At 44.6% G+C, this 22,534-nt stretch overlaps 1 protein-coding gene across 1 annotated transcript in view; it reads left to right on the top strand.

The window, feature by feature from the left end:
* Prmt3 (protein arginine methyltransferase 3) overlaps positions 1-14,687 on the top strand; it is a 72,435-nt gene extending 57,748 nt beyond the window's left edge. The window contains exons 14-16 of the mRNA XM_005083216.4: positions 6,758-6,808; positions 7,000-7,087; positions 13,332-14,687. Of these exons, the coding sequence (XP_005083273.1) occupies positions 6,758-6,808; positions 7,000-7,087; positions 13,332-13,441 (249 nt within the window). The 3' untranslated portion in view covers positions 13,442-14,687. The remainder of the gene's footprint in view (positions 1-6,757; positions 6,809-6,999; positions 7,088-13,331) is intronic.
* The last annotated feature ends 7,847 nt before the right edge of the window (positions 14,688-22,534 follow it).

Below are 22,534 nucleotides of genomic sequence, written 5' to 3'. Positions count from 1 at the left end.
AATCAAAGGCAATCGAGAGAAGACAGCATGGACCAAGAACCAGGTGAAACAGGAGGGATAAGATCAGCTCTAGCTGCCACAGGTATTAGTTAGTTAGCCCAAAGTGGACACTAAGTGAACTAGACTTGATGTGTTCAGGAGGAAAGGACTTAAAATGTTTTTTTAAAATAAGGTGCCCAATGTGAAAAAGAGCCAAGCATTCTAAAACTCAATAGAGTACAAGTTAGCAGCAGATCATCACGGTGTTAAAAGATCCGAGCGCTGGGCTTCACACCAAAAGAAAATAACTCAGGAGAGACAAGGACAAGACATGTCCTCACTACCGTTCGTATTGCTATGATGAAATAACCCTGACAAGCACCCAAGGAAAGAAGAGTTTATTGTGGCTCACAGTTCATGGTACCATGAACAGCCATTTTTCTCAGTAACTAAAATGCAGGAAGAATGAGTAACAAGTTGAGATACATTCAGGAAAGGGATGGAGAAAGTCAGGGATATAGAGCACCTATAATCTCAGAGGATCAAGCTGTTGTTGGCTACGTAGTGAGTTCAAGGCTACTCTGAGCTACAGGGCACTCATGACGTGGAGACTGAAATGAAGAAGTGATACAGAGCACCTATAATCTCAGAGGATCAAGCTGTTGTTGGCTGCGTAGTGAGTTCAAGGCTACTCTGAGCTACAGGGACTCATGACCTAGAGACTGAAATGAAGAAGTGATACAGTGTAGATAAACCCTGCAGGCACTGTGCATAGGGCCTGTTGTGTGAGTCCTTCCCTGTGAATGATTCAGAACAGGCAAGTGTAGACATGGACTGGTGTCGAATATTCTAGGGCTGTGAGGCTACTTGACTCTGACTGCATGGAAGAGCGTGCCTTTGCCCTTATTTAGATAGGTAGCTTTTATGATATGTGAATTCTGTCTCAGTTAAAAGGGGAGAAGGGCGGGGCGGTGGTGGTGCACGCCTTTGGAGGCAAGCCAGTCTCTTTAATCCCAACACTCAGGAGGCAGAGACAGTCGGATCTCTGTGAGTTCAAGACCAGCCTGGTCTACAGGAGCTAGTTTCAGAACAGCCTCCAAAACCACAGAGAAACCCTGCCTCAAAAAACGCTCCCCAAAATAAGTAAATAAATAAAAGAGAAGAAGAAGCCCTGGGCCCATTCCGAAAGAAATTCATAATATAAGGAGAGAATTTTAAATAGTTAATGGCAATAGGTTTTCTGTCCCCCAATAATAGGTTTCTCTGCCAAGACACAGCAGACCAGATCAAGCTGAACTGAGAAAGAATAACAATAAGTTTACTTGAGCAAAGCAACTCCCAGGCAGATTTTCCAGTTCCAGAGATGAGGCCCAAGAAGCCATGCCCACAAACAAAAGCAGGGAGACGTTATAGGTTGTAGGAGGGACTTGGGAAACTGGCAACTTTAGGGAGGAAGCTGCAGTGCTTTTCTGGTGCCTTTCCTTGGTTCAGAGACTCTCTGAGTGGGTAGGGTTTGGAGAGAAGGAGGGAGAGACAGGAATGGGGCTTTCTGGGTCACGGATCATGCCGGAGTGAGCTGGAGGTCCCAGCTGAACAAGTGGGGCCTGCTAAAGTCAGCAAGTACATTTCTAATGGCAATGATAGGACCCTGAAAGAAAATCCCAGCTCTTGGGAAGCCGAGGCAGGAGGATTATGACCTTCAGGTCAGCCTGGGCTACAAAGCCTGCTTTGAAAAGGAAGGGAGGGGAAAGAAAATAAAAGAACACTCACTCCAACAAATATTCTGCCATTTTGTAACCCTGAAAGACTTAACTAACCCCAAGCTCCACTCCAATTAACTCTTTAAGAATTAAAGTGCCATGTCATGTGCCTGTAATCTCTTTTTCTCCTCCTCCTCCTTCTTCCTCTTCCTCCTCCCCTCCTTTTTGAGACAGGGTTTCTCTGTTTTAGAACTTGCTCTGTAGATGAGGTTGGCCTTGAACTCACAGAGATCCTCCTGCCTCTGCCTCCCAAGTGCTGGGATTCAGGTTGTGCACTGCCATTCCCAGCTGCTTTATGTTTTTTCATTTGAATTTCACAACTACAGTTGGTTTGAAAGCTCATCTCATTGTGCACCCAAGTGCATTTTTTTACATATACATAACATATTAAGAGACTTTTAAGCCAGGCATGGTGACATAAGCGTGAGTTTGAGACCAGCCTGGGCTGTATGAGATCCCAGTTCAAAAGAGCCAAATAGTAATACTAACCACATAAGTCAATAGCTTATGTTTACAGGACAGAAGAAAGGAACAATTAGATGCATTAAGGTAACAGTGTACAAAATGGCAGACATTTGTTTTAGGCGAGGATGTAGACATAGCTACTCTGGATGGCTGAAGCAGGAGTACCCAAGCCCACTTTAGGTAACATAGCATGTTTGTTTGTTGTTTTTTTAAAGCAGACTCTACTTTAGACTCAAATAATGGTTCAAGTTGCTCCTAAAATCATGTTCATAAGCAATTTGAAATTACAAGGATGTGATCTAAACCTGAAAGGGCCTTCCTGCCGACCTCTGGGGATGGGTTAGTATTGTAGCGAGGTTTGCAGAGTCTTGTTAGGCGTCCTGTGTGTTGTTCAGTCCTTTCCTAACACCACTTGGGCTGGCGTTGCCCTTTGGGAGTTGCACAGCACTTAGCGTGCATTGTCCCCTGGAGAGATCACAACAGCAAGCAGAGACGCAAATTCACTCTTGGGACAGAATAGGAATTAATTGAAGAAGAAAGAGTCTATCATTTAAGGCGTAGTTAGCCTGGGGAGGAAGCTGGAGCTTTCACGTTTGCTGGTTTCTGCGCCAGTCATCACAGCGCTGCTGTCTGCTCAGCAGCCGTGGCGCCCGTGTCTGTGTCTTCATGCGCTTATGTATTATGATATAAGCTCTGAACTACCCCTGCGTTATCTGCTGCTTGCTTCAGACCCTTCGTCTGCCGTCGTCTAAATTCAGGGTTGAGATTTTGAAAGAAATACTCCACAGCAGATGAATTGTGCTTTTGCTGCAGAGATCCTGCCACATGGATTACAAGCTCTGTTTCTCCATGCTTGAATAAACTCCATCAAAAGCACATTATCCTCCACGGCTGTGGCCAGCTGCCTAATTGTATCTGCTGTAACCACGCACTGGTGGAACATGATACCAAAGAGGAACAGAAATGATGAATTACCCCCTGCAGGTGATAGTGATCATGATGATTTTTAATTTCCTTCTTTCCCGTACAGTCTAGAGTCTAGACTGATTTCATTTCATTGGCTGCTGTCTCCTTCCATGCACACACAAAGGCGTTCCCTTTGTAAAAAGGACCCACCACACTGACACACATGAAAAAGTCATTTGTTTAATTCTAACTCACTATTCCTCAAATGCAGGAATGTAAAACAAACTGCATACTTTCATGCATACAAAGTAAACAAGCAAAAATGTGACTTAAAAGAGACTTTTCAAATGATTCTGTTTATAGCTACTTGTGTTATTTTCTTCCTCTGTGACACCCCCAAGGACGTGAGCAGTTCCTGCTGGAACAGTGTTCTCCACAATAAAGCCACAGGCTGATTTACTGCCCTGTGTGCCTCATGTCAGAATCAAAAGATTCTCAATAATGTCAAGAGTGGTCACCTGCCCGCCAATCTCTCCTCTCCTGTTTGTCCTCTGTCATTATTATCCATCTCACTTCTTACTGTGGTGTTGATGGCTGCCCATGCCCCCTCTCTTGGCCTCAGAGCCTTGTAGTTCAAGCGTCTCTGACCGAAATAGCTGTGTGTGGTGGTGGGGTGTGATTGTCACCCTGACTTTGTAGGTTAGCCAGCTGCTCGATTTTCATATCTTTTCTCCCAAGCAGTCCCTACTGCTGCTGACAAGATACTTTACGGGAAACTAACAGGAATGTACTCTGTGCCTGCTCTCCTTAAGCTCTGCTCCGGTCATTCACTGGTATTACCGAGATGTCATCGCTTCCAGTTAGTTCTCCGTGGTGGTAGTCAGTCCTTACGTTTGAGTGACTTCCAAGGGGAGAAATACAGTTCATTGAAATTAGCACTTGGAGCTAGGTGTGCTGGTTCACACGTTTAATTCCAGCACTCGGTCTTGGGCAGTTTGCTTTTTCCAGTGTCTTATGAGAGACACAAAAGAAGAGTGGATGGGACGGTCGGGAAGGTCCCACACCAGAGTTGCCCTGGTCACAAAGGCAGTGTGAGCCACTGTCCAAGCACACAGATGCACTCCCCAGTCCGAATGCTCCCTGGATCTCCTTCTGAAGGGTTTTTATGAGGATTCTATTGTGTGGGAATGGCTGGTTTGAGTACTTGACTAAGTACTTTCACCTTTCCCAGAAGATTGTACCTGACCATTGTCTTTCCTTTCTAAACAAGCCAGCCTTAAAAACATACACCAGCAAAAACAAAACAAAACACAGTAATACATCATTATGTTGTTATCAGTTTTCTTTATCTCTATTCATTTCTTTGGTGAATCATCAATGTACAGAGTACAATGATTTAGTCAGTTATCCTAACTACATATGGCTAGCTGGGTTTAAGAGATAAGGAACTAAAAATGTTTGAGAGCTATAGAAAATGATGCTGGATGAGAATTCTAGAGTTGAGCTATGCCTCGGTCTTGCTCTTCAGACAGACTGTAGTCTGATAGGGCAGAGTGTGGTCAGTGTGGTGAGTGGCCTTGCTCTTCAGACAGACTGTAGTCTGATAGGGCAGAGTGTGGTCAGTGTGGTGAGTGGCCTTGCTCTTCAGACACACTGTAGTCTGATAGGGCAGAGTGTGGTCAGTGTGGTGAGTGGTGTAGTCCAGTTGTGTCTACTCCGTGTCATCCAGAAAGTCTGTATTGCAGAGCTGTGGGCCAGGCCTCGGGAATACAGTGGCGAATAAGGCAAGCACGCAGAACTATACTTATGAAAGCAGCTGGCTTCATCTGTGAGGGTGCCGTAGGTATTTGAGACGAGGGGTTTGTTATGGAAGCTCCCTGGAACCTCAGGGATTTCTGGTGTCGTCTGTGTCTGAGAACCTCTGCTTTGTGAGTCTGTTTGGCAGAAGTATCCACGGTATTGCCATTCCCTCATGGTGTCTAAAATGTAATGAACTTCAAGGTTAAGTATTGGATTTGCCTGGGACTCACTGTGAATTAGGCTTCCAAGATCAATAAAATTCCACATTCTCTGCAGAAGCAGCAGAGCACACAAATTGGCCTGTTGGTGAATTTGCAATAGTCAATGTCTTGTTTTTAGCACTTTGTAAGCTTAATTTAATGCCAGTTTTGAAAACCGATTAAGTCCACCTAATCCATATTTAGAAAAGGTGGGGGGAATAGTGGCATTTAAGTTTTAAACAAATAAAGGTAGAATTGGACGGCAGAGATAGATGTGTTGGTGGTTAATGGCAGGAGCTGGTCTTCCCAGGACCCAGGTTCAGCTCCCAGCACCCGCATTCAGCAGCTCACAGCCCCCTGTAACTCTTTGCCCTCTTGTGGTTGCCACAGACATTAAGTACATGTATTGAAATGACTGAGAGAAGGCCACACTCCATTTTGTGTTTGCTTAGACAGTTCTCAGCCCTCTGCCTTCCACCCTCCAGGCTCCCATCTGCCTTGGCATCCATTGGAGGTTTCTATTGCCCTGACTATGGTCCAAATGCGTTAACCAAAACAATTGGCAAGTTATATTCAGAATAACTACTGTCCTCTGGCAGGAATGAACGTGTCAAGGTTACTCTGACCCTCGTTGAATTCTGATGTGTCTTTTTGGGGTTTGCCTTTAAAATGTTGTGTCCTTGAGTATGGGCACCAAGAAACTTCAGAGGCTCACGCCCACCTTGGTCTGGCCATCAATAAAAAAAGACTTAAAACTTTCAATTTTGGATTAATCAGCGTGTTTGTCAATTCTTATCTCACGTGAATCATTACCATATGGTGCCCATACCTATGTGCAGACACACATAAAATAAAAAAATAAATCTTTTTCAAATGTGAAATATATATTTATCTGAATGTGTTAATTTTTTTCTGGAGATTTTTCTTGTGTTATCTCAGTAACCCTTAGGCTTACTTACAATGATTTTCTTTATATGTATTTTTTTCAACTATATTTCATCAAAAACATGTGTTTATGATATTTCTGTAAACACACTTTTATTTGGGTACTGCGATTTATGCCCATTTATAATAAATAGTTAACATTTAAAAATTGTATGCACGGATCCCATTACAGAGCTATTGTGATTTGCTCTGAAGTTGGGTGAACTAGATGAAAACAAATTGAGTTGCAGAAGTTCTCCTGTACTGTAGCCGTGAACTCATAGATCCGTGCTTTTGTGAGTCTGGATGCACTTGGGCTCTTGAGGCCTTTCCTAGCCTGCCCTGGGCTGCAGATGTCTGAAGGCTGAGGAGAGCTGGGGTCACAGGGTGGCTACCCTTGCTGTATGCAAGCTGTTCACCTGAGTCTTCAGCCAGTGTAGCTGGGCCTCTGTCTCTGGCCCCTCACCTTGGGCAGCCTTGTTTGACTTTTTCTCTGATAAGCCGTTTGATTGTTTGATTAGCCTTGTTACCCTTATTATCACGCTGTTCTATGGGGGAAAGCCAATTATATTGTTTATTTACTTTTACAACATCTTTTCCTGGAAAAATAGTGATGAGTTAGGTTTGTGATACAGTTTCTAATTTGTCAAGTCTTAAAAGACTGAATAGTTAGTGATTACATCATGTAATTAGTTTAATAATCATATTTTTTTTAAATCACAGGCAGTCGCTGGGTACTTTGATATATATTTTGAGAAGAATTGCCACAACAGGGTAAGTATCATGAGTTATTCATAAGGATTAATTATGCAGAGTACTCTGTTTGATTTGTGCCCCAGGGTGTTTGATCAGAAACATTTTGCTGTTGTAAGCAGTTGCAGCTTGTATTTGATATAGTAGACTAATGTACCATGATATTAGAAATCGTGTACTTCATCAAATACTTCTGAACTTTACCAATGCAGGTCGTGTTCTCTACGGGCCCTCAGAGCACCAAAACACACTGGAAACAGACAGTGTTTCTTCTGGAAAAGCCGTTTCCAGTTAAAGAAGGTGAGAAGCATTACCTTCATGGTGGGGGGGGGGGTGGTTACTCACGTGTCATTAGGAGACCATAACAGATGCTGAGATTGGGAGTTTTAGAGCTGCCTGCCTATGTGTGTTTAAAGTATGTTAATGTTTGATTCCAGGTGTATGTTAGGGAATCGAGAGATGACTCAGCTGGGAATAGTACCTGCTGCTCTTCCAGTGATCCCAACTTCATATTCTAGCACCCATACCTGGTGGCTCACAGCCGCCTTAGCTCCAACACCAGGGGACCCCATGTTCTTTTCTGACCTCCGTAGACGCCCACACATACAAAGTATACTAACACACATGTGCATAGGCACACAACACATAAAATAAATAAGTTAACTTAGGAAAATCTGTGTTTTAAGAAAGGTTTTCAGTTTTGTCTTAGGTTTGTAGCTTGTTTGGTCTTTTGCTCTGTTTTTGGGAGCTAGGGATTAAACCTGTAGTTTCACACACGCTAGGCAAGCATTCAACCATTGAGTGACATGGTCAAACCCTTAAGTATAACTTGTATCTTCTAAAATAAATAGAGATTATTATGTACCTCAAAACTAATACAAGGTAATTTAGAAAAACTTCAAGTGTTATTTTATGTATGTGATACTTTGTCTGCCCGTGTGTGTTTGCATGCATATGTCTGTGGAGATAAGAAGAGGCCTTTGGAGCCCTTGGAACTGGAGTTAAGATGGTTGTGAGCCAACATATGGTACTTGGACCCAGGTCCTCTGCAAGAACAGCAAGTGCCCTTAGCTGCTGAGCCATTTCTCTAGCCTCCAGAAAGTGTTTCTTTAGTCAGTAACTAGTAAGTGACAACATGCATATATGACTAAGAGAAAATGTTTTATTTCCTAAGTGATTAAACCACTATCAGCAATAGAATGTATGAGACTCACTCAGTAGTTACTCTACTCGGGAAATTTGAATAGGAGAGTTCCAGTAGAGGAAAGGAAATGATTATGTAGAAGCTGTTGACTATCATTCCTAAGTGTTGTGGCTTCACCTTTTCTACATATATGCATGTAAACAGTCACACTTGTAAAACTGCATGTAAATGGGGTGTTGGAAGAGTCTTTTGCAGCCTCTCATTTTGTTTTGGAGTGACATTTACACACAGCATTACTATCGGACACATGTGTTCCTGTTTTTAAGACAAGGTCTCCCTCTAGAGCCCAGGCTGGCCTTAGACTCCGAGCAATCCTCCTGTCCCAGCTCTCTGCATGCTGACTGCTCTACCTCTTCTTTCTTGGAGCTGCCATGTTTACTTACTCATCTTTGCTCTGCCATGACTCAGCTTGTGCTCACGTTTCTCATGTCTTCAAACCACGTGGTGAGAGACTGATGAAAATACCCGGGAAGGTGTGTGGAAGGGACACGGAGACTAGTGTCCAGCAGCAGGAGCACGCGTTCTGTGGTGATGGATGGGAATGGCTCTGGACAGTTGCTCAGACTTAGTGGGCTACAAAGGGGTTCAATGTCAGAGATACTTAGTGCTGCTTCTAAAATTGAGGAATCTATGTTCCCGTGTTAGGATCTGATGAAGCCGAACGAGAACGGCCTGATACCATTATGCTAAGCTCTGTATCCTATTTCCCAACACTCTGAGATGGCTCTGATTTCACTGTTGCTCATAGATTGAATGTGCAGATGAGGCCATTAGAGGGAAGCCGCATCTTGCCAGCCCCTCTCACTTCAGATTTCAGAGCTGGCTGTGGAAATGAGACCTTGATAGTGTCATTTTCTCTGAAGCATAGCACAACTGAGCCGAGACTCACACAGACCAGGGCGTTGATGCAGCTTTGCTTTCATTTTCGCCGCTTATGCTGACCTAGCATGAAAACTTGAAGGTCTTCCTTACAGCCAGCTTGCCATCTTAACACTAGAACTTGAAAAGCAGGCCTGCCCACCTCATGTGCTTCAGACTTGAGGGAGATGAAAGATAGCCTTTAAGCTTGCTCCTCCAGATTCTCTCTTCTGATTACAAAGAAATGCTTGATAACTGGTAGGAATTTGAAATTCTACCTGTTCTTCTAGTAACCTTTAAGATGACTGGTGCATGCTTCGCCTCTGGGCTTTTCCTAGTGTTGCAACCAGCTTAGCACCTTTTAAAGAATAGAGACTACAAGTCTGTTGTAGGGCAGCGGTCTAAGGAGGACAAGCAGACCAGATAAGACCTCTGACTCTCATAGAAGGCTGGTGATAGGACACATAGGACAGGTATACAAGAGCATACAGACAAACCCAGGCACTACAGTGCATGACTCCAGTGGCTTCCATAACCAAAGCGCTGCTTTTATGACCTGTATTCATTCAGTAGCGACTCAAGAAAGACCAGTCCTTTGTGGTGAGAATGTGTTATCCTGGTTACCTGCACGCACCAGCAAAGCGTTGAGATGAACCTCAAAGGGAACTAAATTACAAGAAGCACAGTGACTACAAGGGAAATGATGAAACCTGACACTCCCCATGAAGTCCTTAATAGCTAGCATTTGGTCAGACACCAGATGCAGGAAAAGTAGGAGCTCATAAAGACCCAGAAATGACAGAATTAGCAGAAAAGACATTGAAATACGTCTATTCTCTACATGGAGTTAATGGATGAGAAGACACTACACATGAATGTCACTGTAGGTGGACAGAGGTGTCTTAGTGGAAGGCTGTGGGGTTAGTAGCAGGACAGGTCATTAAACTTGACGGTCAGTGAGAGTGCTTTAAAAATGAGCTTCGTGTTGGCAAATGCCTAAGGTAGAAGTGTGGGTGGTTAGGGTCATCCCTTGCTTTGTAGTGAGTTCAAAGCCACTCTGAGCTACACGAGACCCCCCTTGAAGAAAGTCTCTCTCAGATAGATAAATAGATAACTTATTGATAGATAGATGATTGAGTGATAGAGATGATAGATTGATAGATATCAAAATGAGGGAGAGATTTAACAAACATCTTTGAGTTTCTCACTATGAAGGGAAATTCTAAGTGTCCTGTCTTCAGGGTAATAACAGGAGTCCCTGAGGGAAGCAGGAAGAAGAAGCATAGGACAGAAAATAGTTATGACATAATAGCCAAATTTTCTTCTTCTACTTTTTTTGTTTTGTTTTGTTTTTCAAGACAGTTTCTCTGTGGCTTTGGAGGCTATCCTGAAACTAGCTCTTGTAGACCAGGCTGACCTTGAACTCACAGAGATCCCCCTGCTTCTGCCTCCTGAGTGCTAGAATTAAAGGCGGGTGCCACCACCACTGCCCAGCAGGAGTAGGTAGACTTCTTGAGTTCAAAGCTAGCCTGCTCTACATAGAATTCCAGACCAGTCAGGACTATACAGTGAGACCCTGTCTCCAATTTTAAAAGGAAAAAGAAAAGGAAATAACAAAGGGGGAAAAAAGGAAAGATGTGGATAAAGAATTTCTCAAACTAAGAACATGTCTAAAATAAGAATTCAGCCAGGATCCATTTGGCTAGGAGCAAAACTCACTGTTTTTGTTTATTTTATTTACAAGCTAGTTCTAAAAATAATTGCAAAGGAACGGCCCACTTCAGAATTTGGGGTGCTCCAGCTTGATTGTGGGGGTGGGGGGACTGCCTCCAGGATAGAAGGTTTAGTTGCAGAAGACTTCCTTTTAATGTGTGGTGTTTCTTTGCATCTGAAAATAACGCACTTTTTTTAAACATGGCTTATACAACAATTTTGTGTTAAAATCCTGATCTGTTTCTGTTTAAATTTGAAAATATGATTGTGTTCAGGATGTTTCTTTACACAGTGAGCGTGCTCAGGGTGCTTACACGAACTCGCTCAAACTTTTTCTCCATATAGTAAGAGCTTGCTGTACACACGCTCCTGGCAGCACTGGTTATTTATTCTGCCTGACACTGACTAATTACTCTTGTCTAGCCCACTGTGACAGCCACTGCCTTGGCACTTTAGTTAGGTATGGACAGTCGAAGGGGTCTCAGCAGTATGAATTATGTTTACTACTGTGACCCTTCACACCATTTAATTAACTTCAGTAAGTGTGTATTGCACCCTAATCTTTGAAATGACGGCTGCAGAAGAGAGATCTTTTGTTTTATCTTCAAACATGAGAACAGCAGCAATGTCTGCTTCATATTTAAGGCAGTTCATGTTTAATGCTCCTACCAGTGTTGTGAGTTCTTGCCGCTGTTTGTTTCAAGTAAGTCAGTTATTTTAGCAATTCTATTGGGTGTGTAATTTTATCTCTACTTTCTTTGTTGTCTTTGAGACAGCCTCCCTCTATGGTCCAGGATCTCCTGCTTCAGCTTCCTGAGTGCTGGGATTATGGCTGGGTCACTGCCCAGCTTTATGTTTGTATTTGCATTTGTCTGATTACTAACGTCATCTGTTACTGGAATTTTATGAGGATTTGAATTTTTGAGACAGTCTCTCTGTGTATTTGAATGTGCTATCCTCCTGGCCTAGTCTCTGCCCCTTAAGTTCTGGACAATAGTCAAGTGCTACCAAATCTTGCCCTTTTGCTCAATTTTTAGGTGGGTTATTTGTTGTCCTTTAGTTGTAAGAATTGTTTGTATAAATGAAAACAAGTTCTTTATTAAATAGGTACATTGATTATATGTTCATCATATAATGCTATGTCTTTCCAAAGAATAGACAATTTATATGAGTTTTAGTATGTCAGTCGTTGATGGCATGTGCCTTTTGTGCTGATCCTAAAACTTCAGCTGATTCCAGCAAGGATGCTGTGTTTCTTCTGGAACGTTCAGACTTGCTCTCCATATAAGGTCTGTAATCTATCTCGTGTTCATTTTAAGAGTTAGTGATTCATCTTTTCAGTTGTTCCATCATCTCTTGACAGGAGTGTCCTTTTCCCATTTAATTACCTTGGCTCCTTTGTCAAAAATTAATGGGCCATATGCATATGGGCCTCTTTCTGAGCGCACACTTTGTTCTGTTGATCTAAGTGTCTGTCTTTAGGCCAGGAGGATACCATCTTTATAAACGTTGAGTCCTCTTACTTGATCAAACTATTTAGGCTCTTTCAGATTCCATCTATGTATAAGTTTTAAAGGCATCTGAATTTCTGCACTTAAGCCCCACTGGGTGCTGATGAGGTGTGTGGAGTCCACGGATCGGTGAGGAGAATGTGGTCCACACAGCGCTGAGTCCATCCCTTGTGCACGTCTCCTCATTCATTCTGATCTGTAGCGTGTCTCATGGTTTTAGGCAGATACATGGCATAACTCCACTTTTCTCTCTATTATGTATCATAACAAGTCTATTTAATTCATGAAATGGTATTTCCTTCCCAGTTTCAGAATCAGTAAATCATAAATCGAGACTGTTTGTTGGTATAAAATGAAAATTTAAAATTAAAAAGGAGTTGGTAAAGCGCTTGCCCTTTGAGCATGAAGACCAGAGTTTTTTGTTGTTTTGGGTTTTTTTTATTTAAATTAAAAGCAATCTTATTTTACATACCAATCCCAGTTCCCTCTCCCTCCCATCCTCTCATGCCCTCCACTAACTCCCCATCCACTCCACAGGGAGGGTGAGACCTCCTAAGGGGGATCATCAGAATGTATCACATCATTTGGGGCAGAGCCTAGGCTGAGAGAGTATCCCTCCATAGGGAGTGGGCTCCCAAAGGCCATTGGTATACGTATAGTAGGGATAAATACTGGTTCCACTGCCAGAGGCCCCAGGCCTCCCAACTGACACCCATGTTCAGGGGGCCGAGTTCAAGACCAAAGTTCTTAAATGTGATGTATGTTCAGTTTTCAGACAGTTACACATGCATGCTCGTGCGCACACACACACACACACACACACACACACACACACACACACACACACACACACACACACACCTGTCATCATTCTTCCCTACATCTGTGTCCATCCACACTGGGAAAGTGTGCCTAGGACTGTGGTGTGATCTTAATAATGCTGATGATACCGCTGTCAGCCTTGCTTTGTTAAGCAACTCTGCAGAGAGGTGGGGAAAGTTAAGTGAGGTTTGGTGCTAGAAAGGCACTCAGACATCCCTCTCTGTCTTCAGGAAAGCCTGGCTCTGCCCTGTAGCAGGTGTGGTTTGGTGGGACTGGTCTGTGTTCACTGTTGGACCTATGTAGGTTCTTGTTTACAGTGGCAGAACACTGAAGGCCAATAGCCTTGTCTTGTGCCTCTGACCACAGAAAAGGAGAACCACTGGATATTATGTTCATACTAGTCTGTTCTCACTGGATGCTTTGCCTTTCATTGTAGGTGAAGCCTTGAAAGGAAAGATCACAGTTCACAAGAATAAGAAGGATCCTCGTTCCCTCATCGTGACCCTGACCTTGAACAGCTCAACTCAGACTTACGGTCTCCAGTGACCATCATGGTCTCCAGCAGCCACAGAGCACATATAACTCTCCGTCTTTAAAGTGGGGTCAGGTGTCAGTGGGAGGGGCAGGCTCCACAGGGCTGCAGTTCCTGGGCAGGAAGGGTAAATAAAGTGGGGAGCTCAGTGGAAGATTGTGTCCTTCTGCTGTGTGGATCCTAGTCTCAGATCTTGGCAGATTAGCTGAAGGGAGTCCTTCTGCTGTATGAGAGTCATTTAAATTGGCTGACTTTGGAATGGTAGTAACTCTGGATGGATATATATATATATATATTTCTTCCTATAAATTTTGTTCTTAGTAGCGAGCAGCACAAAGCAGTGTTTTGTTGTAGACTTCCTTTCTGGAGGGACAGTTTTTAGTTATACTCTTTGCTGTAAACATGGTATCTAAAGACTAGGGAGCCAGTGCGCAGGACAGAGCAGGAGCTCCTGCACATCCTGTCTGCAGAGGCTGAGTGGTCCTCTCTAGCCACCGATAGCACTGCTGGGAGCCTAACCCAGTATTTACCCTAGGAGTGATAGACTCCTCTTAAGGCTGAGATAGATGTGCGCCTCTCTAAAATGCTGCCTTTCAGACCAGGTTTGTGTGCCAAGGTCACACATGCATCTGCTAATAGAAAATCATGTTATTCCGGTTGAAAGAATGAAAATAATAAAATGTATAACTGTTGAAAAAGTGAGAGCTTCCTCATCACACTGATTCCTGTTGTGAGGTCGTAAGCATTTATCAAGTCAAGGAAGGAGTCAGTTTCAAGAAAATAGTGACTTCCGCAGGCAAGCCAGGCATATTCTTTGTCCAAACTAGACATCAGCAGGAGCTCAGACTAGCTCTAAAGTAGGTGGTTCCGTGCAGCTGCAAATCTCTGTGAGATCTTAGTGTCTTTACTTAGCCCGACTCCTTTCTCGAGATGCCGGTTATGTGAGTACATTTCAGGTGCTCAGGTCAGGGCCTCAGTAAGTGGCGGTGACAGTATTGTCATTATTCATTGAAGGAGCTCTTCCCAGGAACATGGACTGAATGACCTTCCTCAGCAGGCTGACTCCTACAACGGAAAAGACCTGGACTGTCAGCGGAGGAGAGATAACCTGTCAGATTTTGTGTTGTATTTTGTCTCCCAGTGTTGGAATTTAACCCAGGACCTCACCCATAATAGGGGAACACTGAGCTATGCCCCAGCCTTCTTTTCCTTGTTTTTTACTTTCCTTTCAGTGAATAAATATTTTCTACTATTTAAAAAGTATTTCCTAGAAATTATCCCTTTTACCAAGTACGGTTGTGCATACCTTTAATCCCAGCACTCAGGAGACAGAGGCAGGCAGATCTTTAGTATGAGTTTGAGGCCAGCCTGTTTACATGGGGAGACTGGCTTCAAGCTCGGGGTTTTGTGGCAAAGGATAGGGAAGTGGAGGGATTTCATTAGGGGCAGAATGGGGTGGGGTGGGAGGTACTGTTTTCCTTAGACACACTTGTTTTGAAACTGGGGGCTTTGAGTTCAGTTTAGGCTCTAGGCTTTTGGGGTGTGTTAAGGGGAGTGTTCCTTAGGGGAAGGTTGTTTGAGTCTCATGTAGCCCAAGCCAACTTTCAACTTGCTTTATTGTAGCCAAGGATGATCCTTACATTCACCTGCTAATTAGTCTGTTTATTTTCTGATCATCCTTTGGGATTAACCTATGTGTCCCACTTGTACCTGCCCCCTAGGGTGGAAGAACCAGGGTCACATGTGAAGTTTTATATGTAAGATCAGTCTTGGGCTCTGTGGCCCCTCTTTCTGCCAGGAATGTTACCCTACTGCTAACAGCTTTTAACCAGAGAAATAGCAAGACACGTCAGCCATCCAGCGCTATCATGGAGACCAAGCCTAAGTCATTTGTAAAGATTGCCTGGCTCGCAGAGCTACAGGTTTCGTCTATACTTGCTCTCTTCTCATAGGGAGACCAGTTTGTGATGAGAAGCAAGGTCAAGGATTGTCTCGAGCACACTGAGTGTAGCCATTTTGATTCAGTGCCCTTAGGATACCCCTTCTTTATTTGAATTCCCTGCGGCTGCTCTGCACCCCTACGTCAGTTTGGTGACCGTGATGTGGCTCACACGGCTAATGGTACTTCCCTGCCCCCATCTCCAGTAGGCTCCTCAGGCTCTTGTTTGTTGGGGGCTCTCCATTTTTGTGAGAGCAGGCTAACTCAATGACAGTGTTTAGAGACCGGGTTTCCACAGTTGAGACTGAGGTAAAATCTGGGTGAAGTAATTTGAGGTAAGGTTTGTCTGTGTAGAAAAGCTACTTGGGAAAGGAATAAATGTCTTTTTAGTGGCAGCCACGAGAGAACAGTTCCCTCTAAGGACTCATGACTGATCACTGCAGAGGAGGCAGGCACAGCAGGATGGAGGTTACCAGGACTTTGCTTTGTAAAATCTAAAACATGGAGTGAGTCTGTGCGGATGGAAGGTAATGTTTACATTTGTCTACTTTAGCCCGGTCTAAACAGTTACAGTTACTTCTCTGTTTAAAAATGTAGGAAACTGCAACTTTGTAGCTCATTGTCCCTTTAGTTTAGAAAGCTCCAAGAGGATCGGCAGACACCCTGGTAGGCAGGAGCCAAGCTTAGTTGCACACTGGTGACCCCAGTGCTCAGAAACGAGGCAGGAGGATTGCAAGTTTAGGGCCAGCCTGGCCTATATTAATGATACAGCATGACATACTCCCCAAGGCTGGTATTGGACTTTGGTCCCAGCTGGTAGTGCTGTTTTACAAAGTTGTAGAAGCTTGAGGTGGGACAGGATCTGGAAGTAGGTCTCTGCAGAGATTTCTTCTTTTCTTTCTCTCTTTCTTTCTTTCTTTCTTTCTTTCTTTCTTTCTTTCTTTCTTTCTTTCTTTCTTTATGGAAGTAGGTCTCTGCAGAGATTTTTTCTTTCTTTCTGGAAGTAGGTCTCTGCAGAGATTTTTTTCTTTTCTTTTTTTTTTTTTTGTTTTGTTTTTTTTTTTTGTTTTTGTTTTTTTTCGAGAGAGAGAGAGGGTTTCTCTGTAGCTTTGACGCCTGTCATGGAATTCGCTCTGTAGACCAGGCTGGGACTAAAGACATTTGCCACCACCTCCAGGTCCCTTGCAGAGATCTTATCCAGGGCTCCTTCCTTGGGGGCAGGTCCTTGCAGAGACTGCCTGTAAGCACACGGGGCCAAGTGACTATATTCTGATCCTTTGAAACTTCGAACAACAACAACAACAAAAAAAAAAACAGTTCCTAGGTCAAGCTTGGTGGCACACACCTTTAATTGCAGCTCTCAGGTGGGTGGCAGAAGCAGGCGGATCTCTATGAATCCCAAATCAGCTTGGTTTCCATAGAGTTCCAGGCCAGCCAGAGCTACTGAGAGACCTTGTCTCAAAAGAGAAAACAACAGCAAGACATGATTCCTCCATGACTGATCAGAACAATGAGAAAAGTTACTAGGCGTAGCAAAAGCATCTCAACAGACTAAACAGAAACGCGTCAACAGATGTATTAAACACCGGAGGTGTCGCAGCTCTACCTTAAACTATGAAGTGACTCAGCAAATGAATGAGTTCAGAGCCTTAAGGAGTTTTCAGGAGTCTCACTGACCTCCAGATAGATCTCTAAGAGGGGCTCAGGGAGCTTAGTCATGTCAGCGGTGCCGTCCATCCTGCTCGACTGCTTCCTGGCGCCTCGGACACTGAGGCCGGATATTTCGTGCGTCCTTGAGCACCTGTCAGGAGGGCATTGTTGCCTTGAAGGCTTGTCTGGTTTCTAACCTCGTCATGTCTCCCTGCTCCAAAGTGAAACTTTCCAAGCAGAATGATAAATAAGCAGTTTCAAAATACTTTCCCAATCCATTTGACCTTCCTAATTCATTTTTCATATGTCGTCTGAGCATCTTGGCTGATAGGAAGTAATTCATATTTCTCTAGGTCCAGATTGTAGCTGTATAATACATAAAAATGTTCTGTCAGTGAATTCATGTGATTATTGAAAGTTCACAGTAAAAAGAGAGAGAAAGCAGCTAAGTTACAGTGTGTTCTCTGCTTGGAATATGCATTCAGTAAAAACCAGGTCTCCGTGATAACATGAACCTTGCCATGGGAATGTTAAGCCAAAAGGTAACTTGGGATGAGCCCAATTTATTTGTTTATTCATTTAAGATTTAGTCAATGTATGTGTATGGGTGTTTTCCTATATGTATGTTTGTGTGTGTACCACTAGTATGCCTGGTACCCGAGGGCCAGAAGGAGGGCATCAGATCCCCTGGAAATGGAACTGTAGGTGCTTGGGAACCATCATGCTTTGCTAGGAATGGAACCTGGGTCCTTTGGAAAAGCAGTCAGTGCTCTTAACTGCTGAGCCATCTCTTCAGCCCCTAGCCCAAATTAAAAAAACAAAAAAACTTACCTATGCCAGAAAATTTGTTTTAAAAATTGACTTATTCAAGTGTTTGCATCATGCATGATTTCTTCCTAGCCTCAGTGATATGAATTTGATCCACTTTTTTTTAATTCTCAAAATAAACTGAGCAGTTGTTGTGTGGACTTTTCCTGGGACAAAAGAGAAACATTAATCACTCCAGCTCCAACAGCAGGCCAAAAGGCAAGTGTGCCACATCGAGCCTGGGCAGCTCAGAAGTGGCTGCAACACCTCTCAAAGTCTCGTCCCTCAGCAGCCTGGGGGAAGGGAGGCCCCTCGATAGATAGTCTGCCAATGGGTCCGGGTTGTGCGTGTGATCACTGCAGCTGACTGACTTCATGGAGACAGAACTCCCAAATAGTAGCCTTTGGAATCAGTTGTATAATGTTGATAGTGGTGAACCCACACACACCAGTTACCCATCGGCTGGAATGTGGAGGCCCAAGAACTTACCCAGAAAGATCACTGATTCTCAAGGTTTACCAAGCACACTCCTGATGGGACCCCTGGCCTTGCAGGCCATGCAGAAGAACAGAGCTGTTGCTGTCTGTGAGAGGGTAACTTGCCTGTTGCCCCGTTCACAGATCGCCAATGGCACAAAGCAACCATGGGGAAGTCACATGTCCCCGGCGAAAGGGGATCACCACATTGTGTGATCTCTTTATACTGAGTATTGGTATATTTTTTTAGCCCGTGTATTTTATGTTGAGTGACAGGAGGGGGACATGCATGTCACAGCACACATGCGGAAATCAGAGGACGATTACTACCTGGTCTCAATATATACTCTGAGCTGAGCATAGTGGCACATGCTAGGACTTAGGATCCACAAGATGGTGGATCTCTGAGTTGGAGGCCAACCTACATCGGAGTTCCAGGCTAGCCAGCACCACCCAATTGAAACCCTGCCTCAAAAACCAACCCACACACATACTCAGCGTGATACCAACACAGCCATTGTCAAGTGCTGCAATAGAGTAGTCATCTCCAGGAAAATCACCTGTGTGCTGTGGCATTGTGAAGCCACTGTCTTTTTAATGCATCATCTGTACTTGAGAGAATGACTCACAGACCATGATATAGCAGAAGGAAGTGTTCCTTACGAAGGAATGGTAAGACTCTAGAAGCTAAAATTAGACTTTGGAAAACAAGTATCCTCCCGTTCGTGAGCCCCAGCTTCCTGGTGTTTGTCTTGTGCAGTTGACCACGGCTGTGGTGAATGCCCCAGCACAGTAGCTGTGGCCTCTAGAAGACATCGTTGGGCAGCACTTGGGTTTCTCTGCTTGGCCCACTGAGAGCTACCGTGCCTCAAGTTCTTACCTGTTTCTTGTTTACTGTCTCCAATAGAGTAAGAGCTCCAGGGAGATGCAGGGGTGGTGGTGGGGGGTCTGTTGAGATTAGTGGTAATGCTAACATGATTTTAATGCTGGATGATAAAATATACCAGCACTGAAAGGGCTACATAGCTCAGTGAGCTACACACACACACACACACACACACACACACACACACACACACACTTTGAAAATGTTACAGATGCATTTTAAAGGGCATAATAAACCCTTGAAGTTTCACGATACAAGCCGAATGTTTGTTGGTGCAGTTTTAAGATTCCACACTGCAACTGACCTGTAAGAAACTGTTGTGTGTTAGGTTTTGATAAGGCCATTTTTCATAGACTCAACCAGAACTGCTTGCCCTTAGCTGTTGTGTAGGCTTTGTAGCAAAGACAGACACCGCTGCTCTTCTCACTAGATGTTGGGTTTGATAAAGCTATTTCTGTAACAATTATGCCTGTTCCTATCTGTGTGCTTATCAATTGTCACAAAGTTTTCTATCAGAAAACCAAACAAACTCACACTCCAAGGGCCTGAGCTTGCACATCAAGCTGCCGGGTCCTGTAATCTGCATAAGCACATATAGTATGGAACTGACTAGTTCTTTAAAAATGTAGGTGACACAGATTTTAGAACTGGCAACAGCAGATCCTATAGTAAAGTAGTAGCCCAGGTATGAAGCTCCCCTTAAAAGATCTGATGATTTCTAACTAAAACGTTTTTAAAAAAAGCGGAATGTGGTGTCTGATGCCTGTAACCCCAGGAGGCTGAGGAGGACGGAAGGAGACTTAAGGCCAGCCTGTGCTGTGTAGCAAGACTCTGTCTCCAAATAACAGTACTAATTTGTTCACTTTCGAGTTGGAAGGTACATAAAACGGGTGAACTCGAGTGACTCAGCAAGATTTCAACATGCTGTATAGACAGTGATACAGCTCAGAGCAGGGAATGGGAATTTTTTGAAGTGGTTGTCCTCCCATCTCTGTTCACAGTTTTCAAAAGAACACTCGGCTTGGGGAGGGGGGCGTGTTAAGCATGGGCACTGAGGTCTTCATTAGCATGCATCTCCATGTAGCCCTGCTGGGATCCCTAATAGGATTCTTCCCAAGAACCTTTGCTTTCGGGCTCCTCTGCAGTGCTTCAGGCCGAGGCTTAATGAGCCTGCATTTCTTTAAATAGACGAAGGTATGGCTGAGGCCGTTCCAAATTCTGCTGTATGTCCTGCCATTTTGTTGGACTTGATGGCATCTGGAATGTGCTGAGCCAGGAGGATCGCAGTAGCCACTTAGCCTGGGCAATGTGGGCAAGGCTGGCCCGTGCTCACTACCTGCAAGGCCATTTGGCTTAGTAGAGGGGAAAGGGTGAGAACGTTCGGGAAGGAAGTAGGAAACCCAACCTGATTAGGAAGTGAGATCTTGAGGCAAATCTAGTGCTTAGGAACTAAGGGATTTAAGTGTGTGTCATTTAATTTTGTGTTCATTTGCTTTTCTTTTCCTTTTCTTGGCTGAGGCGAGCCTAGTCTCAACTCACTGTAGCTCAGGCTAGTGTCAAACTCACAGCGGCGGTTCTGCCTCAGCCTCCAGAGTGCGGGGTCACAGGTGTGAGCCACCACACCCTGATAAGGGTGTCTGCGTGATGACCAGTTTTCATTTGTGTTCTTGCTGATTAGAACCAACCTGTGTGTATTGTAGGTGATAAAAGCAAAGCATTTCAAACTGAGCTATAGCTAGCTAAACAAAGCCAACCTACCTATCAGTAGGCTGGGCTGGATGGACAAGTGGAGCCTGGTGTGACCCATGTGACTTGGATCTGGTGGAGTCCCAGCTTCGGCTGCTGGCCTTGCCGAGACAAGAGTGATGGCTAGCAAGTGCAGCCACCAGCTCTTGTGGCGTGCGACCTTTCTTTTAAGACTTGTATGCCAGACGAGAACTCCTGTTACAAAGTGTTACAAATCGGGGCTGTGTAGCCGAGGTTTCACCTTCTGGATGGCCTAGGAAACGCTCTGTTCTGGGCTGTGTAGCCGAGGTTTCACCTTCTGGATGGCCTAAGAAACGCTCTGTTCTGGCTGAGTTACCCGTGGAGGGTGGCAGTCACAAAACAGTTGTGGGCCTGGGAGCCTGTCTCTGCGGTACCCCCATTTTTCCTAGCATTGGCCGGCCACTGCCCGTACAGTACATCCTAGGAGGTCACCCCGGCCTGTTTTTTCAGACGGGACCTCACTTGGTAGCTGTGGCTGGTCTGGAGCTCATTTCGTTGACCGTGCTGACCTTGAACTTGTGACAATTCCGCCTCATCCTCCTGAGCCTGTGCCACCAAGGCCTAGCTAATATTTTCTTTGTGTGGGTTTCGTTTTGTTCTGATAGTACAGGCATGCCATTTGCATCCAGCTTCTAAGTTGTTCCTTTTAAAACCCACTGTCTGGACCCTTCCTAAGATGTGCTGAGTCCAGAGATCTTCCTTTCATCCTTGTTCCCGCTGTCGTGTGATAGTGTTCAGCGTCTTGCAGCTTCAGTACTCCTTAGTCAGGGAAGCACTGCATTTGGAGAAATAATACCAATGCCGTAATTAAAAACACCTGCTCTAGGGCTAGAGCAAGCGAGGCTCCTCTTGGGTGCATGCTTCACCACTTGTGTCTCCTTTCTGCCTCAGTTTACTCTGAGCTAGAAAAAGGTAGTCTGTCCGTCCGTGCAAGGTGAGACTTGTGGGGGGGGGTAGGACGGTGGGGGGGGGTGCAGGGCACTAGCAAAGTACCATGAACACAGTGACCATTAATGTTTCCCGATCATCAGCTTTCAGCGTGGCCACTGTAGCCTCCCCCACTCTGTTCCCTGTAAAACTACACCAGAAAGGTGACAGGATGCAGAGCCCTTGATGCTCCCCCCATCCACCCACCCCCCACCCCCCCCACCCCCAGCTAAAGCAATTCTAGCCACATGAGAAAGGTTGAAACATTGCTGTTTTCTTTCCAGAACCTGCCAGCAGGGAAACTGGTTTCTGACGTGTGTGTGTGTGTGTGTGTGTGTGTGTGTGTGTGTGTGTGTGTGTATGTGCGCGTGCGCGCACGCGCGCATTTAAATTAAAGTTCCTTAAATAGAACCCATTTAGCTGTCCCATGGCTATAGAGGACTTCCTTGTGACATCAGAAATGACAGAGCTTTTGAGGCCAGCCTCTTCCGTCTGCATCAGCAGCACCAGGAGCAGGATGTGTCACCCTTCACAGAAGACTGGCCTGGCTTCTGACCTGCCCCAGCCACCTCGTAGCCCCGGCTCTCCCCAGTCCAATGAAGGGCACGACTCCCTCACTGCTTTGCTCCTTGCTGACGTAGCCAGCTTGGAGCAG

The sequence above is a fragment of the Mesocricetus auratus genome, unplaced genomic scaffold, assembly GCF_017639785.1.
Source record: "Mesocricetus auratus isolate SY011 unplaced genomic scaffold, BCM_Maur_2.0 Super-Scaffold_100030, whole genome shotgun sequence".
Classification (NCBI taxonomy): Eukaryota; Metazoa; Chordata; class Mammalia; order Rodentia; family Cricetidae; genus Mesocricetus; species Mesocricetus auratus.
The sequence above is the reverse complement of the archived record's forward strand: the minus strand, read 5'-3'. Positions and strand labels throughout refer to the sequence as shown.